Below are 16004 nucleotides of genomic sequence, written 5' to 3' on the forward strand. Positions count from 1 at the left end.
ATAGTGCTGCAGGGGCCAGAGTTGGATACAATGCCAATTTTCTGTTCCTCCAGCTCAATTTAGTAATCTCCAAGGCTTCAACCAATCTTAATCTGGCCTGGTTCTTGCATGTTCTAGATGCAGAAATACCACTCATGTTCAACTGAGCTTACTCCCAGATTAGTGTGCACAGGGGTCCGATTCCTAAGAATTATCATCTTAGGCCTGCAGCCATTAGGGTTGGGTGGAGACACTAGAAAGCATGGGTGATCTGTTCTCATTTTTAAAGTGAAAAAAAAAAGTTCAGTGCCTGGCAACTCTAGAATCAGGGAAGCAAAGTGATGGGAAAGACACTGCAGAACTGGTGCCAGCAAGTTGCCAAGACCAGGCAAGATGGAGAAGTAGGAAGCGACTTTAGTGAAATGAACATGCATTCACATATTCCTCTCTGGGTACCACATTCTGCATGCCTTGTAGCTATGGCTGCAATGCACTTCTAAACAGCCAAGTATATTGCTAATTTCACACCTTCAAAGCTAGGAGGGTGTGAGGGACAAGGGATACAGGGAAGTCCCTCCCATCTTAAGTTCCAGCCCATCACCAAGCGCTGGAGAGAGTAAGGAGAGCTCTGCCTCCAGCGGAGAGTCAGGAAGTGGTGTCCGAGGCTCAGGCAGGGTTGTGGAGCCCATGCCTCAGGTGGGACAGGAAGTTGGACGCACGGGGGGGGGAGGCCAATCCCCCCAACTCCCGAATTGCGACGCAAACGTAGGGGGAAGAGGTTGGGTCTGCCAAAGTTGTGGTGCTGGAAGAAAACGCGCCAATCGCCATTCGGGAGTTCTGACACCTCACCTTAAGGATGCATTTTTATTGCTCTGAACACTGTAAATAATCAGCACTTAATAAAAGCCTTAAAAGACCATGCTGGAGTCGTTACTCTAGAGTAGCCACACCAAGCCCTCTGACAGAGGGGTAACCTGTTTAGTCTTGCAAGTTGTTGTTGGACTTCAACACCCATCAGCCCTGACAGTTGGCTGAGCTACCTAAGGCTGATGGGAACTGAAGTCCATCGTGTTTGCACATCCCTGTTAGAAAGGAAGAGACTGTACTACAATATTGGTCAATCTGTGGCTCTCCCAATGTTATTAGATTCCAATGCCCAGCAGTGATGATGGGTGTTGCAATCTAGCAACATAGAGGATATAGGGCAATTTGCTTCCCTGCATCCGGCCTCTAGCAGGATAAACACAGTATGTCAGACATGTATTGTGAGGTTTGTGAACATCCCATTATTCCATTCTGAAAAGGCGAACCGTAATACTGTAGGCTCCAGGCAACCTGAGTTGGGCCAATAGTTCTTACACCGTTCGTCCACTGCAACCACCAGACATTGTGAAGAAATAGCAACAGACCAACTGACACAAAGCATGTTTTTAGCAACAAGATTTTATAAGCAGAAATCCGAACACTTGTCAATAGTGCTCTCACTGATCAAGGAACTCTGTACAGCTAAAGTTTTGATGCTTGACCTTGTATCAAAATTGCAAACAGGCTTTAAAACACATTGCTGGTAACAGGTGGGAAGAGGGCGACATCGAAGATTTTTGAACCCGTGTAGTTTTATGGGAGTTTCCATGCTCTTTATTTTGTATATTTTTATCCCAGTTTTAATATGCTGAGGCACTGAAGACGCACCCACAGCCAGTCAAAAATGTTACTTGTCCATTTGCTTGCCGGAGTACTTTTGCATTCATGAAGCCTTGAAATTAAATGATTCTCAGGAAGTTGGATTCTATCCCCAGGGCTGTTTTGTTTTTGCATCCCCGTTTTCATACCATTTGTATCCAGAGCAGAAGGAAGTGTGGAAATGAAGGCATATTAGAACTATTTCCCCAGGTGCTTCACACACAAAAAAGTATACTATAATTCAGGGGGTGACAGTGGTAATGTATTCTAGATCTTCTGAACAAATTTAAGCAAATTTAGCAGCTGAGCCTTCCTTTAGACATACTTAAACTTTTATTAAGAAAGCAAATCCTAGAGCCCACATGGAATGGATCCAGCAAAAGGCAGCTACACCCAACACTCATTTTTCCATATAATTACACACAGCTTTCTGCAGCAGGGGTGGGGAACTTGTATGTAGTCCTTCAAATTTCACTGAACTCAAGCATGGCCAATGGTTAGATGATAAGCAACATCTGAAGGACTACATGTCCCCCACTCCCATCCTAGAGAATCTCTGAAGTTGCCCAAAAGCAGCTTCTAATGTGACCATTTGAATACAGAGACTCAAGTCTTTGAAGAGATAGGCAAGCATCTTATCAAAACAATTCAATACAAGTTCCTTGCATTTGGAGGCATTTAATTGTCGAACGTTATCAACTTGTTTTCACATACAAGGTGTCCTACAATATCTTAGGAACAGGAATTGTGCCGGATATTTTATATGAGAAGGCAAATCTGAAAAAAACTGTAGTTGGTGGTCTAAATACAAAAAGTAGTCCCAGGCTTCTTCCCCCCACCAGTAATTAATAACTCCCAACTCAACGGCCATGTTTAGATTCATTTATATTTTAATAGTATTAAATTAGCTTAAATTACTTGATTTTCTTTTTAATTCCACATTTGAAACCAATCTAAAAAGGAGCAAAAGAAATAAATTGAGACACACCACTGCAATATTAATTCCAAATGTTAACTTTCCCCCCCTTTATGTCAGATCTGTACAGCAAAAAAAGTAGCAGAGTCCATTGATTACTGTTCCTACCATACAGCAAGCTAGAGAAAAGCCATCCTGTACACAAGAGCCTATGAAGGATCCTCCTCATACCTTCTAATGCTTAGCTGCCAACAACACGCCCCAAACCGTTTTCTACCTACAGAGGACATTTTGGTGTGGCAAAAAAGAAAAAAAACTGATTTTCTTTGAGGTTCCCTTTTTAGTTCTCCAGTATTTTTTTTTCCTCTTGTACAAAATATTACAATGATTTTATATATATTTACATAGGGTTTTTGCACATCTAGAAAAACAGTTACGAATTACAATCAGGCTTGGCAATCAATTTTGTTGTTGTTAAACATGATCTAGGGATTTAAGACAGCTGCAGCTGTAGTGGTTCACTTAATCACATGATTTTTAAGGAGGTCTGCAAAGCAGTGTTTTCCATCTCTTGTGAAAACAGCTGTAATTTTAAAAAGTCAACAATATACTGTAATGAGCGCTATCTGTTCATTCAGTCCTTCAGCTTCCCAAAGCACAGCTGAAGACGACTTGCTTTTGCTGTTTGAAAGCACAGGTCTATGCCATGCGCCCAAAATTCAGATCGATCACCACAGGATTTTTTCCCCTCTTTTTGTGTCTGTGAGGGGGCTAGGTCTGAAAACAAATTTTACTTCCACATAGTCATCATCTTCATGTTAAGGCAGCCAATTTAGAAAACTGGGTTGTGTTCAACACACAGCTTAAATTCTCCGAGGACAAGTGTTATACAACCCTCCCCAGACATTTCTTTTTCCCCTTCATTAAAGTTTTGTTTAGATTTTGCTTTTGGACCCAGATCGAGGTGGGGGTGGGGGGGGCAAAATAAAGAGCTGCATTTTAAAGCTGCAGTATTTTTATGGCTTATGGTTCAACTCCTTGCTTTTCTGCAAAATGAGGTATGATAAATAGACTGTTTCCGTCGAATGAATACATCAAAACAGACTTAAAGCGGAAGTGACATATGCTGGGGCGGGGAGGAGGGAAGATTGCCAAACCCAATTCTGAAACAGTGCCAAAAAAAGAGGGGGTGGGTAAAGGATAAGGTAGGGAGGGGGAGAGGAAAGATTAGTCAAAGACAGGAAAGACAGCCAAGAACTCTCCTAGTAGCTTTCGATCCACTGCGCAAACCCTCTTTCCACCAAGGTTCGGTTTATAGACACCAACTGGAAAGGAGAAAATGAAAGGTGTTAGAAGTTCTGCTGTCCTGTGCTAAGGCAGAGATAAGCAGCCTACGAGGCCTCCCAGGCGTTGCTGGACTCCAATTCCCATCAGCCCCAGGCCTGCATGGCCAGGGGTCAAGGATAATGGGAGTTGAGTCCAGCAACATCTGGAGGCACCTACAGGTTCGTCCCCCCCACCCCGCCTCACAAGTTTACAAAGAAACTGAAAAACATAGGGTTGTAGCCAACTCAGAGTAGACCCACTGAAATGTAACAACTCGAAGTTAATCCTCCCCATTAACATCAATGGGTCTATTCCATGGCATGGTTAGCGCTGGCCTGCTACCCACAGCATTCTGAATACAAGGCATGTTCACATGCAGATTTACTAAACTATCCAACCTTTATTCTGATCCCCTAGCCCAGGCATCCCCAAACTTGGCCCTCCAGATGTGTTTTTTTTTGCCTACAACTCCCATCATCCCTAGCTAACGGGACCAGTGGTCAGGGATAATGGGAATTGTAGTTCCAAAACATCTGGAGGGCTGAGTTTGGGGGTGCCTGTGCTTAGCCTATGAAATGGCAATGCATTGGATTTGAGCAGTGGTGCCCTCAATACGTTGCTTAGCTGAAATCTCCACCGCCCCCAATCACTGGTTACGCTGACTGGGGCTGATGAGAAACATCAGGAGGACACCATGTTGGCTATCCTTGAGTAGTTTCAATTCCTGGGCCCATTTATACATCAAAGATCCCGTCCCGATGCTCTATTTAGTAGCATAAATACCTCTTCTCCCATCATGCTCCACAGCTGTATTAAGGGCAAGCCTGTTGCACTGTCATAATTTGTCACCTGGAATCAGAGATGTATGTTAATGCCTAGCAAGAGAGGAAGAGCAGCAGCACAGAGTGCACAATTTTCCTCCAGACATATTCTGGTACGTTGCAACATGCCTAAAGACAGCAGAAGTGATCTTATCAGTTTTACACTAGCAATGCCACCCAAATCTGCAATCACCTGGCTCAGTATATGAATCTGCCTGGCTCGAAATGGCCAATGTATTACACACTGAGTGTTTTTTTTGTCTTCAAACATTATTCTGTGGCTCCGAATGGAGCATGAGCAGCGGTGGCTGGCAGCCCGGGTGGGGTGGCTGTAGCTGAGAAGGTCATGTAAGTGGGACCGATAAGGTCACATGGGCTGAGCCAAGTTGTTCGGGTTTTCTTGGCAAAGATGAGGAGAGTAAGGCATTGCAGCTGCGTAAGTACTTAGCGCCTAACTAAGCTGAAAAGTGTCTAACCTTGTTTTAAGAAACGGTCCTTGCTGCCATGATTTTTAGTGCTGTTGGAATAACTATATGCTACTCAGAAGCAAGCTCCACTAAATTCCACGGGGATGGCTCCCAGATAGGACTAGAGCCTTGTGCCAAGTTTCTCACAACAAAAGGCAGCACTAAACAATAAAAGCTCACAGCCATGATACATACCTGTGCAAGCAAAGGTGTACCTCTGGTCATTTCACTAACAGCTGTGTCCGCCTCAGATGAAAAATGATCGTCATCTTTCAGGAAGGAAGGGAGAAGGGTTATTCTTAAGGTAGCACCATTTTCCTGTATATTTGAAAGCTGCTCCAACACACACAAGAGATCCTCCTTGCACGGAGAAAGCTAGCACACCAGTACGTTTCCGAGCACAATTCAAAGTGTTGGTACTGACCTTTAAAGCCCTAAATGGCCTCGATCCAGTATACCTGAAGGAGATTCTCCACCCCCATAATTCTACCAGGACACTGAGGTCCAGCGCCGAGGGCCTTCTGGTGGTTCCCTCATTGTGAGAAGTGAGGTTACAGGGAACCAGACAGAGGGCCTTCTTGGTAGCAGCACCCCCTTGTGGAACGCCCTTCTATCAGATGTCAAGGAAATAAGCAGCTATCTTAATTTTAAAAGGCATCTGAAGGCAGCCCTGTTTAGGGAAGCTTTTAATACTTAATGCTGTAGTGTTTTAATATTTGATTGGGAGCCGCCCAGAGGGGCTGGGGAGACTCAGCCAGAAGGGCAGGGTATAAAAATAAATATTATTATTATTATTTATTATGTAATATGCAAGCACAGCATGGACGGTGCCACATAGGGGTGAAGGAGGAAAGGAGGACAACCCCTCCCCAAATAATATCACCCCCACTTCCATCACTAGACTCCTGCCATTAACATATACTTTTATTCTTCTTTCAGAGACCTTAACACGCGGGACATATAGTATCTAAATTTTGGTAATAAGAAGGAAATCAAAAAATTACTGGATTGACCGTATGCTCAAGAGGCATCCTATTCCTTGATTCTTAACATTACACCTGCCTGGCTGAGACGCTATTTGGGTTGGTGGCCCTGTATTAATGTGTCTTTGGTTATCACACAAACCCAACATGGAATTGCTAAGTTTGATCTGCTTACCTCTTGCCTTTGTGCTCACACACACACACACACACACAGCCCCGAAAATAGCAGAACCCAATCTGGTTTAACTTTTAAATGCATACGGAAAACTTTTATGCCAGCAAAGTTATGCAGGCCATTAAGAAAACAACTTTCTGTAACAGTTAGTGGACAACCTGCAACTTCAACTTTTTTTTGCATGGTTTCTATTGTACAACCCCTGTAAACCATGTTGGTGCATTAAAAAAACATTGAAACAGCAGTGTATAAATATTTAGATATGGTAGATGTGTTAATTCTCCACAAAATGGAAGGAGGAGTGCGCCCCCCCCCTCAAAAGGTGCAGTCCATCTTTGACTGTGCCACTCCACCCACCTGTGTTTTTGCAAAATTGGCCTGCTATTGCAGCTGCACATGCAGTAATCCAGCTTGATGGAAGAGACAAAGTTATGTTTGAGAACAGCCCCTACCCAGTCCCTAGCCTTTCACAGGAAGACTTCAGGTCATGCAAGAGGGGCCAGTTGGGAATATTCTCCCATGCTTTCACTGAAGAGGGTCCCCATTACAGATACCACTAAGGCATGGCTCTTTAATTAACCTCGGAGGGGCAGCCAATCCTACTGGCTTCAACCTCCGTAAACAGCCCCCTCTCTGCAAAAATGCAACATGAGCTTGGAGTAGAGCCTGAGTGGGTTCTGCCGTTTTGCTGTTAAAGAGTTCTTACGCAGTTTGAATGGGTCCTCCCAAAACACCCTCCGCCTCATCTCACACCCCTAGACATGGATCATGCCACTTACACAGGCACAAAAAGCTGGACAAGGCCTAAAGGGAAAATCTTCCACCAGTGACTGACATTACCTGGAAGTGGCACTACGTTGTCCAAGAGGACCTCTGCTCCTTGGAAAGGTAGTGTTACAAAGTCAGACCTTAAAAAAAACAAAAACAGCAAGGTGAGAGATTACTAGAAAACAAGAACTCAACCAATAAACGACCACAGCTTGTTAGGGGCAGCAAGAGAAGTGTGTGGCTTGAGGGCTTGAGTGCTGAACAGGTTGAAAAGCAGCCTTCTCTGTGGATCACAAGTTCATCCCCGTTTTACAGGACAACTTTCCCCTTTCCTTAATAATGGGGGGAAGGGACCAGCACCCACAACCTGCCATTTCTGAGGGTAGTTCTTGGGCTGCTCACCTGATCTGCCTGAGCGTGTCAATCTTGACTCTCTCGTATCCACCATAGTCCACGTATCTGATCTCCACCTCAGTGGTGTCTTTAAAGTAGCCGATCACTTGCGCTCGCCACCAGGCACCTTCCATGCCTGGCGCAGCACAGACAACGCCAACTGCAAAGCACAAGATTGGGAAGAAGGGATCAAATGTGAGAAAACACACCTACTTTTCTTTTTATATAGAATAAACTATATTAGGGTTTATAAAAAGAACTACAAAGTTTAATTTCAGATATCTTTTTTTAATCCAAACTAAGACATTAATCTAAGTAAGATAAAAACAGAGAGAGAGAAAGGGGGGGAGAAAGAAATAACAAAACAGGAAATAGAAAAGGTATTAAAAGGGAGAGAAAGAAAAATAAGAGTTCAGAAACTAAAGAACTTCCAATTCTTCACCTGTCCACTATATATAAACAATATTCATTTCAACCACCCCAATATAACACCCAAAAACACCACTCTCTATAAACAAGCATTATCTTCAATAATGGCATCTAAGTGCCATTATTTTATTTCTCTTCTTCATGCAGAAAGTCTGAGAGTTTCCAACTTCCTGTCCAGTGCAAAAGCCTCATCATGTTCCCCAGCAATCACTTACCCACTTTGAACCTTTACAGTTTAAGCACCTGTCACAGATGGGTGTTGGCTACTCCCGAGTAAGCACTCCACACCTCCTCTGGATTTTCAGAGTTCTATTGTGCATGCTATATACAGTGGTGAGATGTCTCTAATCATGTCTGCTCTGCATGGGGCAGAAGCCCGCAATGGTGTCTCGCGGGCTCTGACCCCCCTTTTAAGACTGGGCATCCAAACGCCCCTCCTCCTGGCTCTATGGTTGCTCCCTGGTCCCAAACCAGGCTCCTGAGGTGCCGTTCTACCTCCCCCCTCTTTTCCAGTCCCTGCTGAAGCTAGCTCCTCCCCTGCTTCCCCGCTACCAACCTGGAGCTGAGCCTCCAGGACTCTGCAGAGCCCTGGGCCCGTCTTTACCACTTCCTGTTCCTGGTTTTCCCTCCCAGACTTGCTGCCCTCGCTGCTGCTCTCCCAGCTGGTGGAAGTAAGCAGAGTGGGCTGCTCTCTGCAAGCCCTCTCTCTTACAGCACCCAAAGATAAGGTTGCTGTTATTCTCTTTTAGGAGCAAACCGAAAACTGGGAGAATGACTCTCATGCTATTCAGTGCTAAAGGTAGAATCTAAAGTGAAGACTGAAATTAACTTGGCGCCTTAGCCTTTGGTTTGACGTTCTCCTACGTTTGCATCACCTGCAGAGACAATTGAATACGCTTCTGACAGCACTGGCACCTTAATGATAAAACCACTATCAATTCTTCATTCCTTCATAGGCCGTAAGTGGGAGGCTTATCTGTGAGTGGCTGGTGACCATATTATAGAGAACTGTCTGACTTGTTTGTGATCCAAAATGCTGCTCAGTTCACCTGAAATGGCTTCTAGAGCTCTGGGAAGGGGCTTAGCTCAGGGTGTAGAGCAGGGTTTCCCAAACTTGGGTCTCCAGCTGTTTTTGGACTACAACTCACACCATCCCTAGCTAGCGGGACCAGTGGTCAGGCATGATGGGAATTGCAGTCCAAAAACAGCTGGAGACCCAAGTTTGGGAAACACTGGTGTAGAACATGTGCTTTGCATGCAGAACATCCCGGAGTCGATCCCTGGCATCTCCCATGTAGGGCTGGAAGAGACTTCTGCCTGAAACCCTGGAGAGCTGCTGCTTATCAACATAGAGCTAAATAGACCAGAGGTCTGATTCTATACAATGATTTTCTGAATTGGCTCAGATTATTATGTGTGTGTTGTCTATTTTGTTGCTGTAAACCTACTTGTGTATAGCAATATAGAAAGGTGGTATACTAATTAAAAGTAAAATGAAATGAAATATATAAAGCAGCTTCCTATGGCTGTATTTTCAGTTAGAAAGGAAGGAAGGAAGGAAGGAAGGAAGGAAGGAAGGAAGGAAGACAGACAGACAGACAGACAGACAGACAGACAGACAGACAGACAGACAGACAGACAGACAGACTTCTGTTTGCTCCCTTGGCACCCTGCTCCTCTGAAATCAGAGCAGCTCAACTAATGGAACCGAGTCAGGACAGACAGAGATTTGAATAGAGAGATTTAGCAAGCTGCGCTGTGGCAATGAACATTTTAGGCATTTCCCAGCCTAAGGACTGTTAATTGTTTATTCTGTATATGCAACACCGGCAGCAGCCTGGAGGAACTAAACAAGAGGCAAGTGGGAGCATGTTGGAGAATATTTAAAGAAAAGTGGTGGTCTTAAGGTTAACTGGCAAGTGGGATAAGCCTATGCGCAGCAGGAGACAAGACAAAGATAAGGAAAATAATAAACGGGGGAGAAAATATAAGGAGATGTAGCAAACTAAGAATATGAAGTAAGACGTCAATGGAAGGTAAGTCAGGAAGTCTATGTAAGACTAAGGTATGACTTGTATAGATGTAATATGGGAAATGAATAAATAAATAATAAAAAACAAACTTGGGTGCTTTTTTAAAATTCTGCAAGACACAGGGGAGAGCAATGTTGTGCTGATCAAAGGCCTGGGAAACTGCAAGGGGAAAAGCTGTGTCTGCTGGATCCCTTTCCACATCCAACGCAAGCGGCTTGCGGTAAGAGCCGTTGATGGTGGAAGTTAGGCGCCCCAGAGACATCGAAAGGAGAAGCACTCACCCTCCACCGGTGTCGGCATGGTTGGAATGCCTGGTTGCGAATAGCAGAGGTACATCTGTTGGTCTAGACTACGGAGTACGTGGAAAGTGGGGTGCGTGTGCTGCTGCACAAACAAGTGTCCTGCGTTGATTTGGTTGACCACAATCACTTCCACCGTGACCCCATCGGGAAGCATGAGCTGTCGGAGAGAGAATGTGTTTTTCCACTCAGGTGACATCTTGGATTATTGCAACGAGCAGGTGCCCCTGAAGATGGCTAGGGAACACCAGTTGGTCCACAAAGCAGCAGCCAGGTTAATGGCTGGATTTCCCACTTATGTCTCATGTAACCCCCGTTTTAAAACAGCGGCACTGGTTGCCCATTCATTCCCAAACCCAATTCAATGTGTTCACATTAGTGTTTAAAGCCCTAAATGACTCAGGCCCAAATATCAGAAAGATCGTCCCCCTTCCTACAGGCTCTCTCAGGTGCTGAGATCAGCAAAGGGGGTCCTCGTGGTAGCATCTCCATCCTCAGAGGTTCTGTGTGTTTGTGTGTGTGGCCAGAGAGAGGGCCACAGGTCCCCCATTCCTGCTCTAGGGGGCAAATATCTTCCATTCCTGCCCTTCAACTCCAAACCAAACATAAAATTTTAAAAGTGCCTTAAAAACACACACACACACAACTGTACAGATCTCCCCACACCCACACAAAGCCTGTTATATATGCAGGGCACACATTACACATTTGAGAACCTAGGAGCAGTGGTGTGTGGTCAGTGGACATAGGGCACCAGGCTAGTCCCTAAATGTTCCTGGTAAATTAGAGTATTGAAGTATTAAAAGTCAGGCGCCTCCTTCCCAAAGCCTGGGAACCTGCCCAGCTTAAAAAGGTAAAGGTAAAGGGACCCCTGACCATTAGGTCCAGTCGTGACCGACTCTGAGGTTGCGGCGCTCATCTCACTCTATGGGCCAAGGGAGCCGGCGTACAGCTTCCAGGTCATGTGGCCAGCATGACAAAGCCGCTTCTGGCGAACCAGAGCAGCACACGGAAATGCAATTTACCTTCCCACTGTAGCGGTACCTATTTATCTACGTGCACTTTGACATGCTTTCGAACTGCTAGGTTGGCAGGAGCTGGGACCGAGCAACGGGAGCTCACCCCGTCGCGGGGATTCAAACCGCCGACCTTCTGATCGGCACGCTCTATGGTTTAACCCACAGCGCCACCCGCATCCCTCTGCCCAGCTTAGGGAGGCGCAATGCTTGCGCACATGACATCGCCCTCACAAGCTGGCACCTCTGGCCCTAATTGTTCCGCTACAAAGATGTTTCACTGCACGCCACTGCCCAGGAGTCTTAACTAGAGAGACCTGCCCAAAAGGGACCCACATGATGCTGCAGCCCACCAACCAGCGAGTCTGACTCCTCCAACAGCTGGTGTCTCATGGAGCTCTTTAAGGTGCCCCAAAGATATCCCACAGACCCTGCACTTACCCAGGAGGTCATGGGGAGAGAATGCACTGGCAGCGGGGGAGGTGGTGGCGCATAAATATTGGTGAGGCTCAGGTCCTTGAACTTCTTGCCGATCAGGCTCAGGGCTTTGTCGACATTTTGCTGAGAGCCTTTTGGGGGGCGGGGGGGGGGGTGAAGGAGAGAAAAAGAGGCAGATGCTTAGGAGGTTTCCAGAGACAAAGCAGGAGATCAAACTTGTCTGCATCTCTGTGAGGCAGGGTGATTAACTGTGCTCGCCACAACAAGAGTGACTTGTTCAAGGCTGCACAGATAACAGGAGAACAGCTTCTGCCAGGCTACGTGGACCAACCATGTGACATGTAAGGGTGTAAGAGGAGTCCTGATGCATTGGGCCAAAGGCCCATCTAGCTCAGCACTCTGTTCTCACAATTGTCCACCAGGTGGGGAAAGGCCATAGGTCAGTGGTAGAGCACCATGCACACTGGAGCTAACTGCTTATTGGCAAGAAAAGGACCTGCACAGACTTGGTGGAGTGTCAGGCCTAATGAACACAGGAACTCATCCCTGGTAGGTCTTGCCCCCCTGGATCAGGCGACGAGACTAAAGGTCCCTAAGGTCCCTGCCTCCCCACAGCTGTCTCCTCCTCTCCAGGGTTTTCTCCAAGTGACTCAAGACTGCACCTGCATGCCTGTCTTTCCTCCGCTCGCTTCATGCCTCTTCTGGTTCTGGGGAAGGGAGCTTGTCACAGCAGGACGGAGAGACACCCGTGACTCTTCAGCAGCCTGACTCATCTCTGCCTCTTGGCCTCCCTCATCCCACTCGCCAGCTTCAGCTTCTGCCTCTTGACTTCTCTCTGTCACCAACTCTCCTCCCTCACTGAGCCCTGGTACCTGTCAACTTCCGACACCACCTCCTCCCTCTGACCACTCATCGTTGTCCCACCACCACTGCCTGTGTCCTGAACCTTCTTCCCTTGGGAGTTCCCCAGCCGGTTCCTCCCACTATTCCTCTGCATCCAACCAACCCATGACACCTGGGAGAAAATCCTTGTCTGAAATCCTAAAGAGCCATTGCTAGTTTGTGTAGACCAGGCATCCCCAAACTTCGGCCCTCCAGATGTTTTGGGCTACAATCCCCATCATCCCTGACCACTGGTCCTGTTAGCTAGGGATCATGGGAGTTGTAAGCCAAAACATCTGGAGGGCTGCAGTTTGGGGATGCCTGGTGTAGACAATGCTGAGCTAGGTGGATCAATAGCCCAAAAGGCAGCTTTCTATGTTCCTAGATGTCCTCAAGGGAAGCCCCACAAGCAGAACCTGAGCACAGCAGCCCTCTCCGCACCTGGGATTCCCCCTGCAACTGGTGTGCAGAGGCATACTGCTTCCAACAGGGGACCCATGGAAAGGCAGCTGCCTAGGCACAACCTCTTGGTTAGACGCCCCGCAAGAGACCCAGCCAAACCACTCACTCAGCCATCTGCCATCCCACCCACTCACCTTCTATATGGCAGATCTGGAAGTCCTGGGTGTAAGGTAGCGTGGAAATGTAGATTTTGGCACCGGACGTTTGTTTCAAGAAGCTGACATACCTCCCCTGCTTCCCAATCAGCCGTCCGACTAAATGCTGCAGGAAACAAAAACAGCATGAAGGAACGTTCTGTGCACAGAAGCAAGCTGAAGTCGGTGGGTCCTGGCTGAACGTTATGAAAACCTTCTTGAAGTGAATAGCAGCTGACGCAGTGGGACCTGTTTGGGGTCTCCCTCACTGGAGGTCTCCAAGCAGAGGTTGGAGCACCACCTGTCAGGCTGAAGCTCCATCTCAAAAGAGTTTGCTGCATCAAGGAATGGGTTTGAGGAAGAGTCATAGCTCAGCATACAGAGCTTCAGCTTTTCTGGCCCCAGGTCCATTTTCCAGCATCTCCAGGGAGGGCTGGGAGAGACTCCCTTCATGAAGCCTGGGAGACCTGCTGCCAAGCCCGTGTCAACAACGCTGAGCTAGATCAGATCGGATCCCTTCTGAGGTTTGAAGTCAGGAGAAATGACTAGATGGGAGGCTCTGTCAGCTACTCTTCCACCTTTCTACACTAGCCAGCCACTCCCCTCCGGGATGAGCTTCTTCAGGCTGCAGTGAGACACCCAAAGGAGCCCCTCACCACCACCTGTCTACTTCTCTATCTTTTTAAACGCCTTGAGCAAAACTGTCTCCAGGAATTCTCCTCCAACCTGCTCTCATATGGGCCCTGAAAGCTCCCCCAAAATCCCAGTTGCTTGTACAAACGCTTCCATGTCTAAACACACACACGCTCATCCACAAGTCCTCAGGGAGAGAGGATTAATATGAAGATGTATTCAACAATTCCTGCTTGGCATGTCTTATAAGTTTCCGTTACGTCTGAACAATTCTGCATTGATACAGCCATGTGTAAATATAGTCAACATGCTTTCAGGTGTGAAGCAAGACTTTGGTTAGGCCAGATTCCACCAGAAATGTGGGGCATTACCTTTGGTACCTCGATCTCCCAGATAACAAGCTCTGTCTTATTAGAATCTGCTCCGGTCTTCGAATGCTGGCAGCTGTCCTTATTTCTGTGGGCACAGCCAATGTCCACTGAATCCATGCTATTTACATCCGAACCTACAAAGAGAGATGAGTTACGCAGCTCTGAGGCACGTTACAGAACCTTATACATAAATAAGTAAGTTTGAAATATGAGGAAGTATTCAGAGCCGGGGCGAAACTACACACTTAGCAGGAGTTCTGAAACGGGATCCTCCTAATTCTACAAAGCAAGGTGAGGGAAAGGGGGGGTCTTTCCATTCGTGGCACACCATACATTTAAAGCACCCCTCCCCTCTATAACACACACACACACACACACACACACACACACACACACACGGGAATTGTCTCATTGTGTTGTATGCAGACAAGGCCTACTCAGAAGAATAGACCCAATGAAATTTATGGGCCTAGGTTAGCCATATCCATTAATTTCAATGGGTCTACTCTTGAGTGGGGCTAGCACTGGATACAACCCTCTGCGAGAGGTGAGCTACAGCTCCCAGGATTCTTTGCAGGGGGTGGAATGTGCTTTAAATGTATAGCTTATGTATAGCCTGCGTCTTCCCACATGCATGCTCCCGAGAGTGAACATTCAAGAACCCATAGGGCCCTTACAAATTTTCCACTTTGCTACTGAAAGAAACCCAGGTGAGGAATGATTTGGCATAGACTCATGGAGTGGAAGACCCCCATCCCAAAACAGCCTAAGCCAGGGTGTTCATTGCCTTCAACAAACACAGCCATCAATACAGCATTAAACACTAGAAACCAAGCCTGAAGTTCTACACCAGGCATCCCCAAACTGCGGCCCTCCAGATGTTTTGGCCTACAACTCCCATGATCCCTAGCTAACAGGACCAGTGGTCGGGGAAGATGGGAATTGTAGTCCAAAACATCTGGAGGGCCGAAGTTTGGGGATGCCTGTTCTACACTCATTTAGATAATGTGACCCTACTGCCTTCCTGGTGCTTGTGGACTACAAATCCCATCAGCTGGGGCTGATGAGAGTTGGGTGACCAACAATAGATAGAAGAAGGCTTCAGGCTAGCTGCCCCTTGTGTCTAAGAGAAAGGCAATATTGCAAGAGGTTTGCGTGGGTTCACAAATACAAAACAAAAACTCCTCTAAAGTCATCTTGAGTTTAAGGACTGTTCACGCTAACCCACCTTGATAATTCTAGTAAATCTAACATATACACATACTTTACAGCAGAGTGAACAAGTTCTGTGGGGCCTCCTGAACTGCCAGTTCTATCTATAAATATAAATAAACACCATTCAGCACAAGGGGAGCTTTTAAGAATAGATCAGGGTCCTGACCTCTACGAAAGATCTTGCAGGTGAGGGGAGATGGAACACCCAACAATACGTTATCCTCATCATCAACAACAATTATAAAAACCGATTAATTTACATACCGCTTAAAAGCCAAATGGAGCTTCTATGCAGTTTACAAGTACAAAACCAATCACACAGAAAATTAAAAAAATAAAGCCATGTCATTAAAATATGCTACTGGGGGGGGGGGAATCATCAAAACATGCATGGTTACAGCATCCGTGCTGGCTTTCTGCCCTTTTCCAGGCCCAATTCAAAGTGCTGGTATTAACGTTTCAAAGCCCTGTACAGCTCAGGGCCAGGTTACTTGAAGGATCATATCCCTCCAGATATACCTGCCCAGACTTCAGTATCATCTTCAGAGGCCTTTCTCCATATGCCCATTCCAACCTGGGGC

The 16004-nt window shown here is 46.5% G+C and overlaps 1 protein-coding gene across 4 annotated transcripts in view; it reads right to left on the reverse strand.

The window, feature by feature from the left end:
- Nucleotides 1-1404: 1404 nt before the first annotated feature.
- AKAP1 (A-kinase anchoring protein 1) overlaps nucleotides 1405-16004 on the reverse strand; it is a 40507-nt gene continuing 25907 nt past the window's right edge. For all 4 annotated transcript variants that reach the window (XM_035139254.2, XM_060268536.1, XM_035139257.2 and 1 more), the window contains 9 exons: nucleotides 14209-14342; nucleotides 13205-13331; nucleotides 11730-11857; nucleotides 10255-10432; nucleotides 7521-7671; nucleotides 7191-7258; nucleotides 5388-5461; nucleotides 4688-4753; nucleotides 1405-3903 (listed from right to left, as the gene is read on the reverse strand). In XM_035139254.2, coding sequence (XP_034995145.1) covers nucleotides 3841-3903; nucleotides 4688-4753; nucleotides 5388-5461; nucleotides 7191-7258; nucleotides 7521-7671; nucleotides 10255-10432; nucleotides 11730-11857; nucleotides 13205-13331; nucleotides 14209-14342 — 989 coding nt within the window. In that variant the 3' untranslated portion in view covers nucleotides 1405-3840. The remainder of the gene's footprint in view (nucleotides 3904-4687; nucleotides 4754-5387; nucleotides 5462-7190; nucleotides 7259-7520; nucleotides 7672-10254; nucleotides 10433-11729; nucleotides 11858-13204; nucleotides 13332-14208; nucleotides 14343-16004) is intronic.

Source organism: Zootoca vivipara, chromosome 15 (assembly GCF_963506605.1).
Source record: "Zootoca vivipara chromosome 15, rZooViv1.1, whole genome shotgun sequence".
In the NCBI taxonomy this organism is placed as follows: domain Eukaryota; kingdom Metazoa; phylum Chordata; class Lepidosauria; order Squamata; family Lacertidae; genus Zootoca; species Zootoca vivipara.